This window comes from Gobio gobio (genome assembly GCF_949357685.1).
Source record: "Gobio gobio genome assembly, chromosome: 21".
In the NCBI taxonomy this organism is placed as follows: Eukaryota; Metazoa; Chordata; class Actinopteri; order Cypriniformes; family Gobionidae; genus Gobio; species Gobio gobio.
The window spans coordinates 45,449,650-45,474,308 of NC_137117.1; the positions used below are offsets into that span (position 1 = coordinate 45,449,650).

A 24,659-nucleotide genomic window follows, 5' to 3' on the forward strand; every position below is an offset into this window, starting at 1 on the left:
TACCATACGGCGAACTGCGGCGACACCTCCGGCTCAACTAAAACCAACTTGTAAGGTACTGCTTAAAGGGTTAGTTCACCCAAAAATGAAAATTTTGTCATTAATTCCTCACCCTCATGTGGTTGGACACCCGTCAGACCTCCGTTCATCTTCAGACACAAATGAAGATATTTTAGTGTAAATCTGATGCTGAGAAAGGCTTCAGATAGGCCTCCATTGGCATTCAGTACATTCACACTCACAAGACCCATAAAAGGCACTAAAAACGTCGTTAGAAAGTCCATCTCACCACAGTGACTCTACAATAATTTTACGATGCGGCAACAATAGTTTTTGTGCGCAAAAAAAAAATCAAAATAACGACTTTATTCAACCTCTTCTTGTCTTCCGTGTGTGTCTCCACGACGCATGCGTGAGAATATGACGCAGATCCGGGGTTCGGGAATCCATGAAATGCACACTTTAGTCTCATTTTGAGAACTACGGCGAGACCTAAAGCACGATCAATGTAGAATTCAACAGCTGAGATACGCGCGTCTTCCTCTGCTTGTAAACAAATCTCTTCTGGGTCATGTGTCCGAACGCCGGATCTGCTCATATTCTCGCGCATGCGTCGTGGAGACACACACGGAAGACAAGAACAAGTTGGATAAAGGTGTTATTTAGATTTTTTTTGCGCACAAAAACTATTGTCGTCGCATCGTAAAATTATTGTAGAGTCACTGTGGTGAGATGGACTTTGTAACGACGTTTTTAGTGCCTTTTATGGGTCTTGTGAGTGTAAATGTACTGAATGCCAATGGAGGCCTATCTGAAGCCTTTCTCAGCATCAGCTTTACACTAAAATATCTTCATTTGTGTCTGAAGATGAACGGAGGTCTGACGGGTGTCCAACCACATGAGGGAGAGGAATTAATGACAGAATTTTCATTTTTGGGTGAACTAACCCTTTAAAACCCCTGAAAGTCCCAGGCCTGGTCCCCTGTCGTCATTCCTCCTTTGACCCTTGAGACCGCTGCGACTCCCAGATGCCGCTCATTAACACTCGCTCCGTCCCCACGGCTCTCGGCCCCGCCCTGCTCATCACACAGCTCTTATTGTATTTCAGGCTCTTGAGGATGCACAATTATCTTTAATCACACGTGTAAAAGTGTCGTCATTTTTAGGCTTGTGACTCCGCTGTATTCAATGTGGAATATAATGCAAGAAATATGAAGTCAATTAAAGCAAAACGTGTATTTTCTGCATAATCCATGTAACTTTATTTTATTGTATTTTTAGATACAGCACAGGGGCTAAAGAAGCATCGCTGACAAGCTCCATACTTGACTCGTCATATTCCCGCTACATTACAGATATAGTCCATCTCTCACCAGAGTTCAGATGTTACTAATAGAGGCAGTTATCCTTTGAAATAGCACACTGACCACCTTTTTACTGTCATTTTAGTGCGTAGATTTACAAATAGAAGGCAGAGGTAAGAGAAGGTTACATACATTATCAAGGTATCCCATAAAGCTGGGAAGGATGGGGACGTGCTCACTGTGTAGTTCACTTGAGCTCTTTACAGCTGTTGTAATAAAGCCATGCACTTCCACCCGTTTTTCTCACGTTCTTTTCGTAGGAAAATAGATTTTGATGCGTACACAGGCTACATACATTTGTTGTAAATATTCCTAATATTCTGATTTTAACCAGGCGGTTGCAGCATGACTTTGATCAGTACAATTCAGGATGGTGTATGAGTGGCATATGTCATATAAAACAGAGAAATCACTGTCTGGAGGCGCTTCTGCTCTTTGGCAAATGCTCCAGAATCATATCTATGAAATCAAATGTAACGAGTATTGGTGACATGTACTATGGCCATGCCATTATACTATAGTAAACCCATAAGGACGCGGTCGCTGCTCTTCTCTTCTCAGCCCCCCCGAAATGCACTTAATGATAATTCCATACATATTCACAACAATATTCTCATTCATAAAAAGTCCAATAAAAAATTGCATTGTACGTCTGACCTGTTTTCGAATGGCTAAAGGTCAGATTAATCGTGATAATAAATAAAACACTCGGGGGCTGAATCTATAATTGAGCATGAGGCCATGGATATGGCATAAATACGACAATAATAAAGAGATTAAAGGGTTAATTCACCCAAGAATTTAAATTCTGTCATTAATTCCTCACCCTCATGTGGTTGGACACCCGTCAGACCTCCGTTCATCTTCAGACACAAATGAAGATATTTTAGTGTAAATCTGATGCTCTGAAAGGCCTCCATTGGCTCAATGCACGGTTCACTCTCAAGACCCTTAAAAGACACTAAAGACTAAAGTTACAAAGTCCATCTCACTACAGCGGCTCTACAATAACTTTATGAATCGGCGACAATAGTTTTTGTGCGCAAAAAAACCCTAAATAACGACTTATATAGTGATGACGATTTCAAAACACGGCCTCATGAAGCTTCGAAGCGTTATGAATCAGTGAGTCGATTCAGCGGTTCAGAGCGTTATGAATCAGTGAGTCGATTCAGCAGTTTGAATCGCCAAAGTCACGTATTTCAGCTGTTTGGCGGTTTGACACGCGATCCGAATCATGAATCGACTCACTGATTCATAACGCTTCGAAGCTTCATGAGGCCGTGTTTTGAAATCGTCATCACTATATAAGTCGTTATTTAGGGTTTTTTTGCGCACAAAAACTATTCTCGTCACTTCATAAACTTATTTTAGAACCACTGTAGTGAGATGGACTTTGTAACGACGTCTTTAGTGTCTTTTAAGGGTCTTGAGAGTGAACCGTGCATTGAGCCAATGGAGGCCTTTCAGAGCATCAGATTTACACTAAAATATCTTCATTTGTGTCTGAAGATGAACGGAGGTCTGACGGGTGTCCAACCACATGAGGGTGAGGAATTAATGACAGAATTTACATTTTTGGGTGAATTAACCCTTTAAGGGTGAAAACGTACCAAATCATAATTACATTCAGAATATGAACTATCAATATCTCAGTTTGTGTACCATAAGCTGAAGTCGCCGCCATCCTTTAATGCACTAGATACAGAACAGCCCGACTACATTTATGTCAAAGAATGCCCACGCTAGAAAGAACAACCGATGATAAATGTGTGATAGATTATATCGTACGACTGTTATTGTTAGTAATCATTTACTGTACATCATTTGCACTGCTTGAGTGTTAGTTATTATTTGCAAGCTGATGGACTGTTGACAGACACTCGAGCAGGAGTTATCAAACTCTGTAAGGCAACACGACGGACGGGGTTTAGCCTCACACTACATCAACTAGCCTAGCACTACATCTCATGCTGTTATGTGCCGCGGGAAATCAAGTCTAGTTTAAAAATATATAGGTTAGTGTCAAAATCACAAAATTTGGCTTTAGTGCAGCGGCTGTATGTACTTATTCAACGTAATAAATCGCATCAAAAACACCGTTATTTAAAAAGCGGAACACACTTGGGCAACAATACAAATGATACACGGTTAAAAGCCCTGAACTTTGATTATTAAGACACAGAGAGACACACATGGTAGAATAATAATTGTTCGTACATACTGTATTATAAAACATGAGTAAAAAAATGTAAAGATACAAACACATTACATGTCAAATGTAAAGATAAAAAACATAATAAATAAATGAAAAATATGATATATAAACCAAAATATATTAGCCTCTATGAAATAAATATATGATACATGTATTTCATTCAAAAAAGAACATATGACCAAAATAATACTAAAAGGAACCGTTTTTTTGAACGCAAATGGGAAACGTGAGAAAAATCATAACCAAACGTGAAAGGGTTTTCTCTTCGTACAGGAACATCGCAGTGACTCTAGCTGTTTTCGGCATAAGGCATTGTTCAATTCTAAGCCAATTCTAATCTCATCCTGAACTTCGGTGCGTTTGTTTGTGTGGAAAAGTGTTGATATGCGCTCGTTTCCGATCGCTCGTTCCCTAAATAGTGAGCTGTGTCTCATGTATCGGAGTGTCTTGTCAACATTATCTTTTCCTGTTGTTATTACGTTACAACCCACGCTTTCAGAAAAAGACAGTGCTGGAAGTCGCTCCTCCAGATCCCATTAGTGCGCCTAAATCTGTTCCCTGCGTCTGTAGTCGATCACACCTTATTCTACCAAAGTTCAGCAAGAGAACCTCAAACATCGCTTGCTGTAAACTGGGGAGAAGCGAGGTGAGCGTTGTAAACAGTTTTCAGTGCTTGGATGGAATGTTTTAAGCAATTGTCCTGCACTTCATTGGTGTCTGTCGGATGCATGTGTGTGTCGTTATGCGAGTGTGAAGCCGGATGATGTTTCTTGGACTGTCTGTCCTGAAATCAATATCCTGTCTAATACCATCGGTGCCTCTCATTCAATTGGTCAAGGATGCGTATGTGTGTGTGTGTGTGTGTGTGTTAATTTGGCCCCAGGATTCCTGTCACAGAAGTGGGGAAGCTGATGCTGGGTGGAGGCATGTTGGGATTGACGGGAGACGTGGCGCCGGAGCTTTCGTGTCCGGCGTGAGTGTGTGTGTCCCTGCGGCCGCTGTACTGGCCGATGAAGGAGCCGTCCTCATTGAACTGGATGTCCACGCTGTCTCCGTAGTCGGCTAGACTGTCATTGCTGCTGCGCTTGCTCTCGCAGACCGACGGCTGACTGATGGAGCACTTCTCATTATCACTGATGGAGAGACAGACCACAGGCTGCGGTTACAGTCCCGCAGAAAACAGAACGTGTACATGCAGGGCTGAGGGAGTCAGTGTGTGTTCTTACCTCTCCAGAGATCTGTGCGCAAGCATGAAAGCAGAGACAATTATGAACAGAAGGAATTATGAACACTGGAACGGGACATGATTGGCCAGCTGCGCTTACCTGTACTCTCCAAACGCGTCATCTTTCATTGTCCGGGCCGCAGGATCCACCTGACCCTCCTCTTTATCTTTCACTGAAACACAACAAAAAACAACACACCATAAATCCAGTGTCCCTTTGGATTAACATAGAAAGCGGTGAATGTATACAGTAGAGCTGCTTTCACTGTGTATAAAACATATGATACACTTTGAATGGTTATTTCTACATGAAAGGCCAGTTCACACCACAGACAATAACAGGGTTCCCACTCTTTCATGAACCCTAGATTCAAGGACTTTTTAAAGCACTTTTTATCTTAAATCAAGCATAAAGGTGTGTGTGTTACTGCCAATATATCAAAGACCTACTGTACCTGTGTCTATCATTAATGCAGTAACGCTAAGGCATAAACTGACAACTAAAATACAATTTCCAATGAGGAAAAATGTCCAATTTTATTAAATGCAATGAGGAAAGAGGCTGGTGTACAAGAGCGAGCGAGTTTTAACGAGAGATCGCTCTTATTCCTGCTTTTAACATTTATTTCACACTAGTTTTAGTTCTCTTTTTTATAAAGCATTACTTAATTAAAACATCAAAATAGAGATAATAGTGTTTACATGAATTTTCCAATTAAATGAAAAGATATGGACAAGTTAATTGTTAGGCATTAAATATGCAAAATTATTTATTAAATCACCTGTACATGTACCTTTTTAAAAATCAATTTGACGGCTTTTAGGACCTGCACATATTTTATATTTAACAGATGTAAATGCTGCCGTAATAACGGCCTATTTCAAATGTTTACATGCTTCTTTTTTTTCTTTTTTGAGCGCTGATGAAATATATTACTCTTGTAAATACTCGCCAGCATTTCAGTAATGAAAGTCTAGATCTTTAAAATGCATCAAAATTAGAGCGAAGCGCAACCGTACGGTGGCCTGCAGGGGTCAAATAGGATATAAACAGTGAATTCTGAAGTGATCTCATCTTGAAAACTCAGAGATGTGGATTCAATGAGCACATGTCCTTGGTGTTTGTCTAAAAACAGGAGGTCATTCGGCCGGGGATTTTCACGCAGGTGGTGGGAGGAAAACAGTGACATTCTGGATTCAGGCGGCAATAAAATCACAGACTAGCCCCTGAAAATACCTCACGACCCCACGAGAAACAATGGCCATCCGAATAGGGCTTTTGACAGTAGATGGCGCTTACAGAACAGCAGAAATATATTGAAACTCGCAGTTTATCAGAGTTGTTTTCAGATACAAAGTTTACAGTTTATTAGCAGCCCCGAAAAGGCATAAGGTCTGTATATTTTTGTTTACTGTTAGTTGTTTGAGTGTTTTTGTGTAATTTACGGTGTATGTTAATGATAATGCAAAGTTTTGAGTGAGATGTTAATGCGCACTTATGCTTTGTTTGTTCAGCTCTTACTGTGATTTTTTGGAGCGTGAAAAAGGACGCAATAAACTTCATAAACCATCAGTAAAGTTTGGCCATCAATCGGACAGGGTCCGCTACATTCGATGTCCAAAAACATTTTGGGATAAGGTTTTCACACTTACATTGTAAGACAGTTAGCAACTCTGTGTGTCTGAGTTAGCAACAGTAACTAAGGGGGGCGGGGCTTACCGATAGGTCAATTGGAGGGGTACAACTGTTGCTAATTCAAGTTCAATCTGACTTCAACCTGAATGCACACAGACTCATGGGGACTTGTGTCACTGTACTGACCTAAATTGAGGTCCACATGAGGAAAACTGCTTATGAATCATACAGAACGAGTTTTATTGAAAATGTAAAACTGCAGAAGGTTTTGTGTGTTGGTTTAGGGGTGGGGTTAGTGTAAGGGGGTCGAATACACAGGTTGTAGAGTAATGGTAATTATTTTGTTACCTGAGTACTTCCCTCCTTTGCTCTTCTTGATGTAGCACAGAAGGAGCAGCACCAGCAGCAGCAGAATCAGGGCGCTGATGAGTCCGATGAACCAGCCCTGAGTCGCAAAGCTACTGGGCAGCTCCCGCAGCTCTGAGAAAGAGACAACACACAGCGGGTCAGCGCATGGGACCCATGAAACCGCCCAGGGACGCTTGAGACTGGCCAATACCTGGTCCGCTCGTTTTGAAAGCCAAGGTGGTGTTTCCGGGCCCGATCTGCAGGAGGTACCAAATGCCCGGATTCAGTCCCTGCAGCTGATAGAAGGCCTGTGTGGAGTTGATCTGCTCCGACTCTTCCCATTGACCACCGTCTACACACACACACACACACACACACACAAAACATCGTCACTGCTGAGTTCAGCTTCATTTGGCTTTCAGGTGTTCTCATGCTTTCTGCGTCATCTGCACCAAAACTCTACCAAATCGCTACCTAAAGCGACATTTAATCCAGATGTGAAAAAGTGTGAAACACAACTCAAACACTATCAATGATTTCAAGTAGTACTCTGGGAACTATGAAAATGGTCATTATTGATTAGCTAATAGTGAACTACTGCATTCAGCTGAGGGCAATTACTTACTAATTCATTAATATGAATTTCTTGTTAGTTCATATAGTTGCTTATATTGCGTTACTTGTTCGTTCCTGTGTAGTTATTCGTCAATGACAGTACATGTTACGATAAAGATTTAAATATCTAGTTTTATATAAATGTGTGTACATTTTAGATGCTATCAGTATGTTAATATAGTATGTTTCGGTGTTCATTTGAACATGCAAAATTAAACTATGCAACAATAAATACAAATTAAAGCTGCAAGCAGCATTTAGCGGGGTTCAAGCCTTTAAGGCCTTTAAGCACACAAGCATCAAAAGACATTACATTTTATTTAGCAAGATTTTAAACACTGAAATAATAGATGGAAAAGTCAATTTACAGGCAATTTACCATAGGAAACATGGTTTTAAAAGGTTTTTAACAGTTATAGCGCCACCTATGATCCGATCTCTATAAAACGTTTAATGCTTGTTAAGGATCTAATGTTACATGTGCCCACCAATTTTCGTGAAGTTTTGAGCTTTCCCTTAGAATTTATAGGCTTTTGAGTGTATTTTGCCACGCCTCTTTTCTAAATGACCCTGTTATAGCCATCCAAATGCAAAACTTTTTTGATAATTATTGATCTAAAGAGTCCAGAGAATTGTCCTAGACTGGTTTGGTTCCGATCGGGCGAAAAACCAGGGACTAGTTTGCAAACGTAGGTTTTGGACAAAATTCGACATAGCAGAAAACTTTCCTCAAAATCGGAGATAGCCATTTTGTCCGACTTGAGCCAAGTATTCCAACGATATAAGACACTTGATCCTGGGACAATCGGTCTAAGAGTTATGAGCAATTTTGAACTTTTGGTTGCTGTAGCGCCACCTATGGGCCATTCGGGGTCATACTCTGATAGGTTGTCCCCAAGTTGAGGCCTACCATCTGGCCAGGTTTCAAGTCTCTAGGCCTTACGGTTTGGCCTGCACGATGCGTTTTACGAATCCCTACAATTACAATAGGGTTTCAGCATTTCATGCTTGAACCCCTAATTATGATAACTCTATCACTGCTAATGTTTGATGATGGTGATCAACAACTTAAATCCCCATTTTTGATACGATGATAGTATGATAAACACATGTTTTCAGGATAAGTCAATCAAAAGATTTGTCTTAACCTTGATCAAACTCTCACCATTTTTTTGGGTGTATCGGATTCTAAAGGCAACGTTGCGATGTCTGTCTCCTGGCACCCAACTGAGGTTGACTGACGTCTCTCCAGCTGTCATGTTGATTACAGATGGCGGTTCTGCGGAGGGAACACGTAGATAAGACTTGACAAAACATTATATTGTGTCCTGATAGTACAAACAACGATAAGGCTGAAATGTTAGCTGTTGAAGACTAAAATTGTATTGTTTAATGTTTATTTTTCATTAGTATTCATAATCATTTTTAATCATTGTATTTTCTGTTGAATACAAGTGTGTAAGGAGAGGAATGGGAATGTGTGTGGTGTGTGGGTTTCAACTCTCTGTAGGAATGAGGATTGGATATACTGTAGACTCAATGTTAAATATAAACATATGTTCCTCTGGACAAAAAGGTTGGGTTTTATACGCTGACCAGAGGAACAGAGAAAGATGAAAAGCTGGGTATGCAACAGGTCTTTCTCTCCTATGCTGACATATTAAAATAAAAGAGATATCTTGGCAAAATAGCTGGTGTCTGGTCCCGTGAATTAAACAACGATGGGGAAAAAGCTTCATTTTTAAGTCTACAGCTGTGCAGTTTCACCTCCGTCCAACATGGTGGTGCCCTGCCTTATGATGGGCTCGCCGTCGCCGGCGGTGTTGAGCGCTCTAAGGTAGAATCGGTAGCGGCTCTGAGGATCCAGATCCTTCACGGTGTACTCGGTAACAGCGGGCAGATCGATGGACTCCACCGGCCGTGGGCTCGAGTTTCCAGGCACAACTAAACAATGGAGAAAACCGAATAAATAACACCCAACATTACGCTTCCCTTTGTACAGGTTCATGAAGGTGTTCATCAATGACCTATAACTCATTCTTATAAAAACATGACTAACATGGATGACTTTAACACAATACCTGCCAAATAGTGAGCCATTTTAACTCACATTTTTAGAGACCCCACCAATCAATTGGTGTTTTGGTCAAGCTACAGCTCTGATTTCAGCCTGTTCAGTTACAACCATCTCTCCAAGATGAACAAGCTGCTTCAGTCTGTAGTATTTATCATTTTAAGCTAAATGCCATCCGTTTGTAAACTATTGTGCTTGTACGTAAGCCCTGGTTTCTCACTGGGTTTTCCTCCACTAGCAGTCAGTGTAATCCACAGATGCAGCTGTAATTGAAACGACTGTAGCACTGAATTCACTCGCACTGTATTATTCTTTGTAGAGCTGCTTTGAAGTTGTACTTGTAATGATTTGAGACAAACTGATTCTTAATATAAAGCTTATATATTCAGGATATATACAGTGCATCCGCAAAGTATTCACAGTGCTTCCACATTTTGTTATGTTACAGCCTTATTTTAATATTTTTGTAATTCATTATTTTCCTCAAAAATCTACAAACAATACCCCATAATGACAACGTGAAGGAAGTTTGAAATCTTTGCAAATTTATTCAAAATAAAAAAAAATCTCATGTGCATAAGTATTGACAGCTTTTGCTCAATACTTTGTTGAAGCACCTTTGGCACCAATTACAGCCTCAAGTCTTTTTGAGTTTGATGCTACAAGCTTGGCACAGCTATTTTTGGGCAGTTTCGCCCATTCTTCTTTGCAGGACCTCTCAAGCTCCATCAGGCTGGATGGGGAAGCATCGGTGCACAGCCATTTTCAGATCTCTCCAGAGATGTTCAATCGGCTTCAAGTCTGGGCTCTCTGGCCACTCAAGGACATTCACAGAAGTGTCCCATAACCACGCCTTTGTTATCTCGGCTGTGTGCTTAGGGTCATTGTTGGAAGATAAACCTTCGCCCCAGTCTGAGGTCCAGAGCGCTCTGGAGCAGGTTTTCATTAGGGATGTCTCTGTACATTGCTGCATTCATCTTTCCCTCAATCCTGACTTGTATCCCAGTTCTTGCCACTGAAAAACATCCCCACATCATGATGCTGCCACCACCGCCTCACTGTAGGGATGGGATTGGCCATGTGATGAGTAGTGCCTGGTTTCCCCCAGACATGACGCTTGCCATTCATTCAGGCCAAAGAGTTCAATCTTTGTTTCATCAGACCAGAGAGTCCTTCAGGTGCCTTTTGGCAAACTCCAGGTGAGCTGTCATGTGCCGTCTGGCCACTCTTCCACACAGGCCTGATTGGTGGAGAGCTGCAGAGATGGTTGTTCTTCTGGAAGGTTGTCCTCTCTCCACAGAGAAACACAGGAGCTCTGTCATAGTGACCATCGGGTTCTTGGTCGCCTCCCTGACTAAGCTCAGTTTGAGGCGGCCAGCTCTAGGAAGAGTCCTGCTGGTTCCAAACTTCTTCCATCTATGGATGATGGAGGCCACTGTGCTCACTGGGACCTTCAATGCTGCAGATATTTTTCTGTACCCTTCCCCAGATCTGTGCCTCGATAAAAAAATAAAGTCTCTTTGAGGTCTACAAACATTTCCCTTGCCTTCATGGCTTGGTTTGTGCTCTGACATGCACTGTTAACTGTGGGACCTTATATAGACAGGTGTGTGCCTTTCCAAATCATGTCCAATCAGCTGAATTTACCACAGGTGGACTCCAATCAAGTCGTAGAAACATCTCAAGGATGATCAGTGGAAACAGGAGCACCTGAGCTCAATTTTGAGTGTCATGGCAAAGGCTGTGATTTGTTTTGTTTTTTATTTTTAATAAATTTGCAAAGATTTCTTGTAGAATTCTGAGGAAAATAATGCATTTAATCCATTTTGGAATAAGGCTGTAACATAACAAAACTTGGAAAAAGTCAATACTTTCCAGATGCACTGTATACTTAAATTGCTGGACACATAATGCTATCGTTTGACCCACTCTCTTGGTACTGTAGCAGGTATCCTATGATCACTCCGTTGGGGTTGTGTGGAGCTTCCCAGTGTAGCGTGACCTCTGTCTCAGACGGGCTCTCAAAGTTCAAGGATGAAACTGGTCCGGGAGCTAGATGCCGGAGGAGCACAGGTTCAGTTGATCTAAATCCACATTCATAGGGTTTCCACATGCACTAAGAAAAGTGACCTTACCGCCCTCTGGAGTGCTAAAGTGATACGCCTTTGAATGCGGGCCTTCGCCTCTACTGTTGAAAGGTGCCACTGTCAGAGAATAGTTCGAGTAAAAATGCAAGTCGCTCACGACCTCCATCACCTTGTCTCCAGTAACCTCAATCACTCTGTATTTGTCCGCGGCAGGAGATCGAATTGCCAGGCTTCGTCGGCTGTGAGTTTTGGGGCCCTTCCTTCTCAGATGGATCTCAAGAGAAAAAGAATGCAGGACCACACTTTATTTTAGATGGCCTTAACTACGATTTCATGCAATTTACTCATTATGTACATACATGTTGGAGCATTGTAGTGTTGTTACACTGTTAACCCAACCATCCACCTTAACCCCTATAACCCTAACCCACCCTTACTCCTAAACCTATCCAAACCTCAAGCTCATCGGCAGTAAATACGGGAGTTTTACAGAACAACACATAGTTACACAGAAAATCATAGTCATGTAGGTGATTTATGTTAGTAGTTAAGGCCACCTAATGTAAAGTGTGACCGAGCCCAGGTTTGAGAATCATGCAGAAACTGAATTATGTTTTAAAGATTGTGTACCTTGTAGCCTAGTAAGTGTCCACGCACAGATTCTGTGCTGACTGGACTCCATTGAATCTTGACCGCGGTTTTGTTCAGCTCGACGACTGTCACTCCTGACGGGGCTTCCAGAGGTACTGTGAGATTGAGAGAAAGATTTTAAAAAAAGATACTGTATTCAGAATCTGAATCAAAGCAGAAGTCATTTTTATTTTACTTAAAGTTTTTACAGAACAGAGTTTACTTATACAGTTTTTCCCAATTGTTTACTCACTAAAATTAAAACACAAACACCAAACTCTGAAACTCATGTCCAAAATCAATCCCTAAACCAAATGTGAAATTGCATGCCCAGTTCTTGCTTTACACTCTTTGCAAAACTAATGGGCACCCAGACAGCAACATAGTGTCGGCCCACATCGAGTGGAATCAACATGTACCAAATGTGGCCCATATCAGAGCTGACACTATTTTACTGTCTGGGCAACACCCGCCACTCCTCATTGGTGGAAACAACATTTACTGAATTGTTCTCATTGAATAGGTTAGCGCTATGGATGAGACGGGGAGTTAGCGGTGCCGACCCATGGCCATATACTGTATGTATAAAGGTGAGGCCTCACATTCCTCAGAAGATGAAGACTTTTTCAGAGATCAAAAAGTCCCATTCCCAAGGTGACACCAGTCAGCTGGAGATCTACCTAAACTGCTGACATTATGGAGGTACTACTTTTGCCATCTCAGTTCAAAACACAAATTTACTGCATTTTGAAAATACTGTAAATGAGTTTGTTTGTTACTAAATTGTATGTATATTTGAGTAGGTACAGTATATGTGACCCGTCACGGGAACCAGTGACACAAGTCGGCAGAACAACTTTCAAGCAAAATGAGAAAGAAGCGTTTTTTTTTCCAAATTGGTGATTTTCGCTTTTTTGCAGAATCTGTTAGTTAAGATCACGAAGAAGCCTCTCCGTGTTTGAGATAGCAGTATTGGTATATTTAAAAGCATACATTTTGAGGTTGAAATCGGCTTTTTTTCGGAGATTGTAGCATGCAGTAGGGGCGTGTCATTGTCTGTGTGTGGAAAAGCCGGCTTTTGTCTCTTTTGTTATTGCCCCCGCCCTCCCCGGGAAGCGTGGCTACTTATTCAGCTCTGGCCGGCTCTATCTGATATCAAAATTCAATGGAGATGGACGACTCAAAGATTATCGCAGACATACCAATCGCAGTAACATTTGATGGGGATAAAGACAGAGAAATGGGGAAAATCCGTAACTTTGACTGTAAATGCTACACGAGGAGAAAAGAGAACTCTCTGCATGGGAGACGGTCCTGTAGCCAGAAGCTTTCTCCAGACATTATGTACAACATACAGCTGGATTCTTTAGCGGCGGAAAAAGAGTGGCAGGACATGCAAATTATTGGACATTTAGAGGCAAACAGACGCACAGTGCAAACTTCGGAGATGGTTACATCCACAAAGAAGACCCCGACAAAGAGAAAGTTTGCCCGAACAAATTATTTCATCGGAGGCAACGAGATCTGCAAGAATACTTTTCTGTTTCTTATGCGGTGAGTTTCCATAAACATAAAAGTTTGTCGTTTTGGGTTCATTCTAAGAACACGTACACGTTATCTCATGTTTAGTCCTTGTATAGACCTTTCCATACCATAATGACTGTCGTTTTAATTGTAATCGTATTACTATAATGGGCTTTTAGATGGTAGTGTTAGCAAAGTGATCACGGTTATCACAGAATCCTGTTCAAAAAGTCCTAATGCTACACTATGCATCCCGTTGGGTCTGTCTTTGCTATGCAACCATGCAGCTTTACAGGGGGTGTGGCTTATCTAAATGAGATGTAAATGAGCCCTACTGTCACTCCCAGCAGGTGAGAACAGGTGAGAACTGCACAATGTTTAGAGGTCGTTTTCTCCCTATTAAGCTTTTTTGAGTGCCTACTTTCAAATGGCCACAACTTCTCCAAATATTATCAGATTTCCATGTGTTACACATCGTTGGAAAGCTTGGAGACTACACTTTCAGAATCTGTAAATAACTCAAAATTCCCCAGAACCGACTTGTGTCCCTACTTTCCGTGACTGGTCACATATATTACTGTACTAATGTAACAATATCAGTGTAAAAGGATTAAACCTACAGATATTCTGGATATTCATAGCAGAGTTTTGAGTTGATCGCATCAGTGTGTTTTCGGTTAGATCTCTTCATATGAGTGTGTCATTTTAGTGTACAAAACAATTTTGGAAAGTGATTAAAATAGTTTCGAATGCATAGAGTTTTGCATTTGTGGTTTTGGGAAAGTGGTCCAAAGATTCAGCAAATGTGTAAATAATTGGGTAAAAACTCTAGTACTGAGAGTAAGAGAGTACTGCAGCTTTCTGATCAACACAAAACTGGCACTAATAAACGCAAAAGCGACCTGGACCATTATGGAAAAGCTGGGCTAAGATAAAGCAAATACTGGGGCAAAACTAATGCAGCAGGCTTTCATGAACTCATCTAGACATTAGGAAACGCACGGTCTTCTCCCGAGTAGCCGATCTTTGCAACTGGTTCTGGTCCGGCACCGTGGTCATTGACTGCCAGAACTTTAATTTCAAAGGGGACGAAGGTCCCTGTGTTGTTCACGGTGAACGGAGGGTTTGAGACGTCGCTTTCCTTCCAGTGTGGATCTCTGTCTGAAGATTGACGCCAGTAGATCCTGTACATAAAACCTGGCCCGTTAAACTGCCGTCGCTCCAGTTCCTTCCAAATGCAAGAAAGAAAAAGAGATTAAACATAATGCTTATGTCAAAACCATCTTCTCTTTGCCATGTGCGATGCGGCTCTCTCTTGTGGAGAAGTGTTAATCACCTTCCATGTGATGACCATACTGTTCGGATCAGTAGACACGGTCGTCACATTCTCTGGGTTCATGTCAGGTTCTGTGCGCAAGAGAGATTAATACAATAAGGCTTTGCAAATGATCATAATCACAGCATTAATTATGAGTGATAAGTGATAATGCTTAGAAAGGATTTTTTTGCTGCTACCCAGCAAGCAATAGCCGTCATTTCACTGTCTCAGTATTGACCCAAATCTATGAGTAACCCACTTCTAGACAAAATAACCTTGAATTTGGTTACGTCGTTTTTGACAAAATAACTTTGATATGTGGGTCAAAGACGAAACAGGGGTTTTCAAGCATCAAAAAAATAAATGTGTAATACAGCTTTAAATTTAGTTTTTTCCTGTTTATTAGAATGTGTCCTGTTTAATTTTATATTTTCTTAGCAAAAAATAAGGACTATCACACATTTTTTACCATGATTTACAGAAGACACCCACTAACATGTCATTCAGTGTAACAATATTTATGTATCAGAAAATCTTATTAGGCATATTTCAAACAGGAATCATTTGATGGCATATTAAAAGACTCTATTTAAGTATCAAAGTCCAGCCAACAATTACTAATTAATTGTAATTTTTAAATCTTTATGCTTTGCCACTATCCTTCAAACCACTAGGTTTACCTATTTGCCAGGAAGAAGTTTTTGTAACGAAGTGAAAATCGTTTAAAATATAATAAATTTTGTATGATCACATTATTTTATATATTTGAATGATTACAGGTTAGAATAAGTATATTGTTTAATTTTTTACATAAATATATCTGTTCACTGAATGAAAAAAGCATTACCCTGAATGCCGAAACTTCTACTTCAGCTTATATTGCAGGCCATCTATATCAAAAAGTGAGCTTGACCAGTAAAGTTAATCACAATTATTCACAACATCTACTTATTTTTAAAAAATTCTAACAATATAAATGTTTTTTTGGCATTTCACTGAATGACGTGCGATTTTGTAACTGAGGATACCACACCATGAAAAGGTGGAATTATCAAATATTTAAGAGCAATGAATTCACTTTTCTGCTGCACCACATGGTCTTCAGGGCCTTATGATGATCTCACAGACTGTCGAATGATTATCTATTTTTTATATGATTTCAGAATGGCTTCTTGATCCTGTTACACTGAATGATCTCTTACAAACTGGATTTTCGGGACAAAAGTCGCCTGGTTATTTAAATACTTAAAAAAATAAGTAAGACATAGTCCTTTTAATATAACACAGCCAACACATATTTGAAAATGCCAAGAAAACAAATATACTTTTTTACTTGTTATTTTATACATTTATTTAAAGATGTTGTGGCAAAATCAAAGTCCGGACCATTACGCTGAATGACAATTTTACACTTTGGCACATTGTTTTCCCTAAATGTTGACATTTTATTTTGACAAAAGTTATTTGAAATAGTAAAGTAGACAGTTTACTTGCATTTAACATGTTTTTTATGTATATAAAATGACTTTTGTAAACATAATTTGATGCGGACACCAAAATTGTGACGTCTCGTCTTTGACCCATGTATGATATTCCATCATGTGATTACAAGGTGTTTGGTTTGGATAGATTAGACTAGTCTTGGGCTATGGTTAGACGTCTATTAAGCTTTCACTGACAGCAGTTTATTAGACGTCTGGCTAGATCCTTAGAAAATGTCATGGCAATTCATAATTATTTCATGTTTTGGTGAATCGGTGGCTTATTCGTACAATCTCGTTCATACATTTTCATACAATCTGCTTACATCCCATTAACGGTTCGGTTTAGGGGTGAGGTCGTACAAAATCAGCACTTTGTAAAATAGATTGGGGATTTTTCCATGTATTTCATGGAGCGTTTCAGAGGTCAGAGAATCTTACTGGCCGCTGGGGTGCTGTAGGAGTCTGAGGGAGGACTGGGCTCGCTGCGTCCTAAGGCATTAACCGCCCTGATCCGGAAGTGGTATGTGCTGTAGGGCTGCAGGTGCACCTCCAGGTGTTTGATGTCATGAGGAACTGTCTCAAACTCCTCCCACCGGGACGATCCTGCTGGATCCCACTCCTCTTTCATCTCTAGGACATACTCTGGTGGACAACAGAGACCAGACAATCATAATGTAGCCGATTCATCAACAAAACACGTTTTGATCTTTTACTAACTTCACAAATCAAACAATGAATGTCTGGATGTTTTGATCCCGAATAAGACCGAAACGGTTCTTGAGGAAGAACTTTTTTTTTCTGGAGCATTAGCTGAGGGTTTGACGAAGGGCGCTCCATAATGCTCAAAATACAATTCAAAAAGTTATTCTCCAAACGATAACACTTTTGGACCGAAGCCCTGAGGGACGTAGTTCAGTAAAAGGCTCTGATGAGAAGTGCAAGGGATTTTTTACTCAATGGATGTTTAAGAGTTTGAGACTATAAATTTTTTTTTTAACAATTTATGGTAAGAGTATGCCAGTACTTGTGGCCATGTAGGTGAATATGTATAAATGTGTGGGTTACACACATGGGTGCGTGTAAATGTACACTGTAAAAAATCTAACTCACAAACAGTTTGACTAATGATAATGTTTTAGTTAACTGGACAATTAAATGCAAAAAAGTTGGCTTAACTGGTCAAAATAAGTTGGTTCAACAATTGTATGACCAACCTAGTTTTAATTGTAAATTCGATTTGTAAATGCAAGTTAACAAGCATACAAGTTGCAACAAGTTAACAATGCATTCTGGGTGCATCATGCAAAACTCATCCATGGCTCCCAGAATGCATTGCGGTGTGAAGCATGTCACCATTGTTGAGATTTATAGGCTGATTCTTGATGTCTGTGGGAGAAAATCTCATAAGAGGTCAAAGTACTTAATGTACAATTGGTTTTAAATCTTAGTCAACTATTTTGATTAAAACCATATTTGATATTTTCTAGAATCACAATTAAAAAAAAGCTAATAGTATATTGCTCATATTAAACTCATAAAATCGGTGAATTAAGCTAGTACACAAAGATTATATTCTTATCATCGAGCAGCTGACAGCATTTGATTATCTTTTCTTGCCAAACATTAAAAAGTCGTCAAACTGCCCAACTAAAGAAAACACTCATCACCATGATGGTGACATTAAAATAAAATAAAAAACTTAATCAGCTGAACAAAACATCTTAAATTGAGAGACATGTGACTTTACTCAGGTTCACTTAATTGAGTTAAGTGAACTACTTTGTTTAAAATTTGAGTAAACTCAAAAAAGCTGTGCAGCAAGTTACCTTACAATTTTATGTCAACTTTTCTTTTTTTACAGTGTATGTATTGCGCATATATGTATGTATATACGTGTATTAGTGTATATATTATTAGTATGCATTCTTATCAAATTAATTGTATTCATTTTTTTTCTCATATCTTTATTCATATATTAACTTTATTTATGCAGTCAGTCAGTCACATACTCATTCAGTTTCTTTGAGAAAAAATGTCATGAGTTGTACTCATTTGTTTCTGACACTTATAGTAGAACATATTGTGGTTGCGGTTAATGTTTCAATGTTTATGAAAAGCTAAATAAAGTATAAATATATCAATTTAACCTCAAGGCATAGACCTTTCAAAAACACTTTATTTCGATGGGGACGTGATGACTTTGCAACTACATGTCAACTCATTCTCATTAGAGTATTAGTGGACTGTTCGGGTTCGGGTTAGTAGAATAAGTTGACATGTAGTTGCAAAGTTACTTATAGTCAGTAGAAGAGCAGTGTTACCGACCGTTGTATTGATTTATAGTTTGTCAAGATTAAATAAGTACAATAAAACATAAAAAGGGGATATTCTGAACATAGTCAATGATTTGATTGCAATTACCAGATACAGGACTGTTGTTTTCAGCGCCTGGCATCCAGGAGAGGGTGACACTACGGTCCATCTTTTCAGACAACTCCAGCGAGTGAGGAGAACCCGGTTTATCTGAGGAGCGGCCAACACATGAACACACGTGCTTCAGAAGCGATGCCATGTAAAACAGCACGGTCTAGGTGGAAGGACCAGACTCACCCTGTACGGTGATGGAGCCGGTGGCGCTGTCTGAGTCCAGTTTAGTGCTGACCTCACAGCTGTAGATTGCCGTGTCCTTCATCTGAACATCGGTGACCGTCAGAGAGCCATCGGACTCATCTACAGTGTACCTGCAACCATGTGGAAAACTCCAACGTTAAACACCAAGCCACCAAAATATGGAATTGCCATTGGTTTTTACCAAAACTGCATTGACGTTATTGCTATACGTGTCGTTAACATATTCATGGGATGGCCAATGGCCGATAAAATGCCATACTGTAAATGAGAATGACTACATTTAAATGTCTTTTACACACTACTTACTCAAAATGAAGATTAAAAGAACAGAATCAACATCAGTTGACGAGGTTGGTAGATTTTGGCTAGCAATAAGCTCTAAATAGCAGATATAAGATCTATGATGTGTGTTTACTTGTCATCAATAGCAGATGCAGTGATCTTGTGTCCGTCCTTTTTCCACTGAACTGTGGGCTCTTTTAACTTGGAGTCCACTATATATTTGCACTGTAAAACCGCATCCTCTCCACGTTTAACCTGTAGGTCCTGGGGAGGGTCCACAATCTTAGTTCTGTCTGGAGACATGAAAAGAGACATTCATGACTCATTTCCATAATGTGTCATACTTTCATATCGGAGATGAGATGTGGGTCAGGAATGGATGTTCGTGAATGTGAATTTGCAGCAGGTTTCTGGAGGACTACTTCCCACCCTGCGAAACCATTGCCATGCGTTTCAAATCTATTGTTATTTGCCATCGTTGTCGTGGCCTATTCCTTTAACGTTAACCAACATTAAATTACTGCACAAACTATTGCCAGTAATTTAGAAAAAGGCATCATCTACAACAGTAGCCTGAACTGTGTCAGTCATTAAGCAAGGACCAGCGTATGTGGCCTTGTTGACACAAACCTAAAAAGCTCAAAGAAAAGAAAGTTGTTTATCCAGAGTTGGATTAAGTCATTACATGTTAAATCATTTCATTGTAAGCTGTTAGATGTATTAAGAAAGCACATTGTTCAGTTTTGACCTATCACATATAGCAAGCAAGCAACCATCAAAATAATGCTAAATCAATGTTAATGTGTCAACATTAAGTGCATTGAATCAATATCACGTTTGCACCCGCGATTAATGTTGAAAACATTTAGAAATTTCATCCAGAAATAAATGGCAATGTCATTGAATCAATGTTTAAATGTAGGGGTGTAACGATTCATCTACTACATCGATGTATCGATTTATTTTCCTATGATCTAACTATATCGATCTGTGCTCGGCAAGATGGCCTTCCGGACGACATATATCGATCTAAAGGTAACATCGAACATCGTTTTAAAAGGTAATCAATCGATTGTATCGATCATGGGAAATAACGCATTGGATTTAAGCACGTCAGACTTTATATGGATATTTTTTCTTAGCAATTTTAATGATAAAGCCGTTAAACGTTACTCGATTAAGTCTACCTATCTGTGACATCATCGCAACGCACGCACCAGCAGCAGCGCTAAGAAAACAAAACATAGCGGATGGCAGAGGAGAAGCCAACGAGCGAGAAATGATCAAGCCACCAGGAGAAAGAGCTAAGTTAGTAACGTTTTACCTGTACTTTCAACCCTTGCTAAATGTTACCTGTGCATTCCTGGGACCAGTGTGCCAGTAGAGCGAGTTTTAGTACTGCTGGCGACATAGTGAACGCACAGAGAAGTGTTCTGCGGTCAGATCATGGTGATATTTTTGAAAAAGAAATCTGTAGAGTCATTGAAGAGTAGTTGGTTACATTTTATCTTTGTTAAATATTGTTTGTTTATTAAACTGAGAGTAGTAGCAGGTTCAGCCAGTTAATTAAACCTGAAGAGAAGTTAGTTGCACTTTATTTTTGATATTAATATTGTATTTGTATTATTTTAATGTTGTAAAACAACAGCAAAAATAGCAGGTAAACCTACTATTAATTAAACCTGAAGAGTAGTTAGTTGCACTTTATTTTTTATACTAATATTGTAATATTTTTATGTTGGAAAACAAAAGCAGAAGTAGCAGGTTAACCTACTGTTGAAATGTTGGTTGCACTTACTGTGCTTTTATTGAAAATGTATTGAAAATTGAAATTGAGAGCAGAAAAGGTTAACTTCCTTTTAATTCAACCTAAACTGTTGGTTGCACTTTATTCAAATAAAATTTGAATGCATTTGCCATTAATTGTTGTTTACTTGTTTGTTTATATCCATTATTAATTGATACCTGATTCCCTTACAAGAAACAACAGGAATCTAGGAAACTTCACCTGCACTGACCAGTCTCCAGATATTTATTTCAGTCACACAATTTTTGGCTAAAAAGTTACAAGTAACAAGTCACTGAATCGTTTCGGATCGTATCGTTCTAAATGAACCAATATCGTCCTTGAATCGTATTGACAACCTCAAATCGTGATACGAATCGAATCGTTGTTAAAACGAATCGTTACACCCCTATTTAAATGTGATGTTGGTTCAGAAAATGAAACATAAAGACTTAAAGCCACACAGCCTGAAATCAACTGAAGAGAAAGAAGACAATAAGTCTGTCAAGATCTCAGCAGCAGAAGCTCTTATTGAGAATTTTCTTATTGAAAATGTTTGGTCACCATTATGGTGACTAGTGTTTCCTTTATTTGGGCAGTTTGACTCTTGGCTTTTCATGTGAGTTTGTGGTTTTAGTAACAGTATTTATTAAAACACATAATTTGTTGCAACAAAAAAAAAACACAAAAAAAAAGAAAGTGTTGACCATATTATATAGTTTTCGGCATCGTAAAGTAGAATAATTCACTAATCTCAGCACTGACCAAAAGAGGCTGTTTGTCATTAATAAATGATATTCACCAGCAATTATTGTAACAGATAAGACATTCTGAATTTTGATTCTTAAAATACATTACGGGGGAAAAAGAAACACACAGACAACAAAAATCAGCATATGAATCTCAACAATGGTGACATACAATGCATGCTGGGAGCCACCATAGTATACAACTCATGACTCCCAGCATGCATTGCGGTATGAAGCATGTCACCATTGTTGAGATTCACATGCTGATTCTTGATGTCTGTGTGTGTGGGGAAAAAAAAGTATTTAAAAGTCAGAAGACAGATGGTCAGATTTGTTGCAAATTGTTTATAAATATAATCTATTGATAATAAATACCTACTTTTGGTCAGTGAAAAGGTTGGAGAATTATTCTACTTTATGATCCTGATAAGTATATAATCTGATCATCTGTGGCTTTATTTGCAACAAATTATGTGTTTTGGTAACCACAAGGTCACATATAAAGTGAAGAGTCAAACTGGCCAACTAAATGAAACACTGATCGCCATAATGGTGACCAAATATTTTCAATAAAACATCCAAACCTCTGTTAATTCTCATTAAGAGCTTCTGCTGAGATCTTGACAGATGTATTGTCTTCTTTTATCTTCAGTTGATTTCAGGCTGTGTGGCTTTGAATCAGTTGTAGTTTTATTTTCTGCGAGTGCAAGCATGATGTCGAACCCTCATCACATTGTAACACTGATTCAATACCACTATTGTTGATTTTTGGATGAAATTTCAACATTAATTGCGGGTGCAAACGTGATGTTGATTCAGTGCGGTTAACGTTGACACATTAAAATTGATTTAACATTGTTTCGATGGTGGCTTCTACCTGGGATGCCACCGGTGATGATTTTCTGATGGATTTGGACACTTACTCAAGACCTCCAGCTCAGCAATGATGCTCCTGTTGCTGTGTGTCACTGAGCAGTTGTAACTGTTGCTGTCCTCTTCGCTCACGTTACTGATCTGAAGACTTCCATCGGTCATCTGAGACATCTTAGCATTAGCCTGAGCTGGACCAACGTCTACAATCTCCCTGCAAACATTCAGTGGCACTGGATTACCCTTACGGAACAATGCAAAATATTACGTAATACATTTCCATATATGGGAAACTAGTGCTTATATTTTTCAATATACTGCAATATATGCGTTGACCATGTACTATATATTGATACATAAAAAATATTTAGAACTGAAGACAAAAATAGTATTATACATAAAGGGAAATATATTTTCTTTCCGTAAGGGTATAGACACAAGACAACATCACATCCGAGCACCTGGCAAACCCCAGAAAGCCATTCGTGCTGCTGGATTATTAGTGCATTCATCTTTCTCTAAGTTCTCTGTTCCCGTTGTCTCAGTTATAAGTTCTCCAGATGTAGATGTCTTTAAAGTGATTTTTTTAATCATACAAATATAAAATAATCATTTTACAGTACATCTACTTGCTATAGAGTTCTGCCCAGCAGGATTTAGAATCACAATTCATTTAACTGAATATTAACACTTGATTAGTGTGTTGGGAAAATACCCAGCACATGCTCACCACTTGACTTTGGGCAGCGGGGAACCGAAGGTTCGGCACTCCAGCAGGACGGTTTTCCCAACTGTGGCTTCGTACGCGAGCCCATCCGCCGTCAGGATCTGAGGAGGCAGCTCTGACCAACACAAGACAGGTACAGCTGTTATACATCTCACGAAAAACACTCAGTATGTAATTGCCATGAATGAGGTACAAAAGGATGTTCCACTCCTTTTTAAGCATCGTTTGGGCCATTTCTGGAGTGACATCATTCCCGTCCTTTCTACAGCGTTGTGAGTACACAGTAAAATCCCCAGTGTTAAATTAACACTGCTCAGAGCACATATGGTCCCACTCTACAGAGTGTTAAAGTAACACTGAATCAATGTTAAAGTTAATTAGATAATTGAGAGATTAATTAAGTGATGATTGGCCATTAGTGATGAACACCTGATGATAATGAGTAGAATCACTGAAGGAAAGAGAAAAAGAAAAACACAAGAACTACGACTGACTATAAAAAAGACATTAAATCTCTGAAGACGACTGACAGAAATAAAGTCAGTCTGGTTAGTAATGTGTGAAGCTGATAATGCTGTTTGTGGAGTTGTTTAATCCTCCGCTGCTGAGATCTTCAGAGATTTAATGTCTTTTTAATAGTCAGTTGTAGTTCTTGTGTTTTTCTTTTTTCTCTTTTCTTCAGTGATTTTGCTCATTATCATCAGGTGTTCATCACTAATGGTCAATAATCACTTAATTAATCTCTTAATTATCTCACTAACTTTAACACTGATTCAGTGTTACTTTAACACTCTGTAGAGTGGGACCATATGTGCTCTGAGCAGTGTTAATTTAACACTGGGGATTTTACTGTGTATGCACTAATAATCAAACTGCATTTGATCAAATTTTATGCTCACCAACAACATGGACGTGTGTGTTGACCAGGATATTGCCGTGTTTATTGGTGGCTTCGCACTGATAGATGGCTGTATCGCTGTACTGAACGCTGTCCAGGATCAGAGTCCCAGAACTCACAGCCCGTCTGGGCTCCATTTCCGTCTCTACAACACACAGAGACCAGGGAAAACTCGTGAACAGAAGCCGTTAGG

At 39.4% G+C, this 24,659-nt stretch overlaps 1 protein-coding gene across 1 annotated transcript in view; it reads right to left on the reverse strand.

The window, feature by feature from the left end:
• Nucleotides 1–4,450: 4,450 nt before the first annotated feature.
• Nucleotides 4,451–24,659, reverse strand: part of l1camb (L1 cell adhesion molecule, paralog b) — a gene marked incomplete at both ends in the record, with an annotated part of 42,461 nt that continues 22,252 nt past the window's right edge. Inside the window, 18 exons of the mRNA XM_079802080.1 lie at nucleotides 4,451–4,715; nucleotides 4,908–4,980; nucleotides 6,792–6,923; nucleotides 7,003–7,143; nucleotides 8,572–8,685; nucleotides 9,174–9,350; nucleotides 11,410–11,532; nucleotides 11,616–11,841; nucleotides 12,198–12,313; nucleotides 14,724–14,949; nucleotides 15,058–15,128; nucleotides 16,962–17,165; nucleotides 18,945–19,046; nucleotides 19,134–19,264; nucleotides 19,570–19,729; nucleotides 22,895–23,055; nucleotides 23,572–23,683; nucleotides 24,468–24,611. Coding sequence (XP_079658206.1) covers nucleotides 4,451–4,715; nucleotides 4,908–4,980; nucleotides 6,792–6,923; nucleotides 7,003–7,143; nucleotides 8,572–8,685; nucleotides 9,174–9,350; nucleotides 11,410–11,532; nucleotides 11,616–11,841; nucleotides 12,198–12,313; nucleotides 14,724–14,949; nucleotides 15,058–15,128; nucleotides 16,962–17,165; nucleotides 18,945–19,046; nucleotides 19,134–19,264; nucleotides 19,570–19,729; nucleotides 22,895–23,055; nucleotides 23,572–23,683; nucleotides 24,468–24,611 — 2,678 coding nt within the window. The remainder of the gene's footprint in view (nucleotides 4,716–4,907; nucleotides 4,981–6,791; nucleotides 6,924–7,002; nucleotides 7,144–8,571; nucleotides 8,686–9,173; nucleotides 9,351–11,409; nucleotides 11,533–11,615; nucleotides 11,842–12,197; nucleotides 12,314–14,723; nucleotides 14,950–15,057; nucleotides 15,129–16,961; nucleotides 17,166–18,944; nucleotides 19,047–19,133; nucleotides 19,265–19,569; nucleotides 19,730–22,894; nucleotides 23,056–23,571; nucleotides 23,684–24,467; nucleotides 24,612–24,659) is intronic.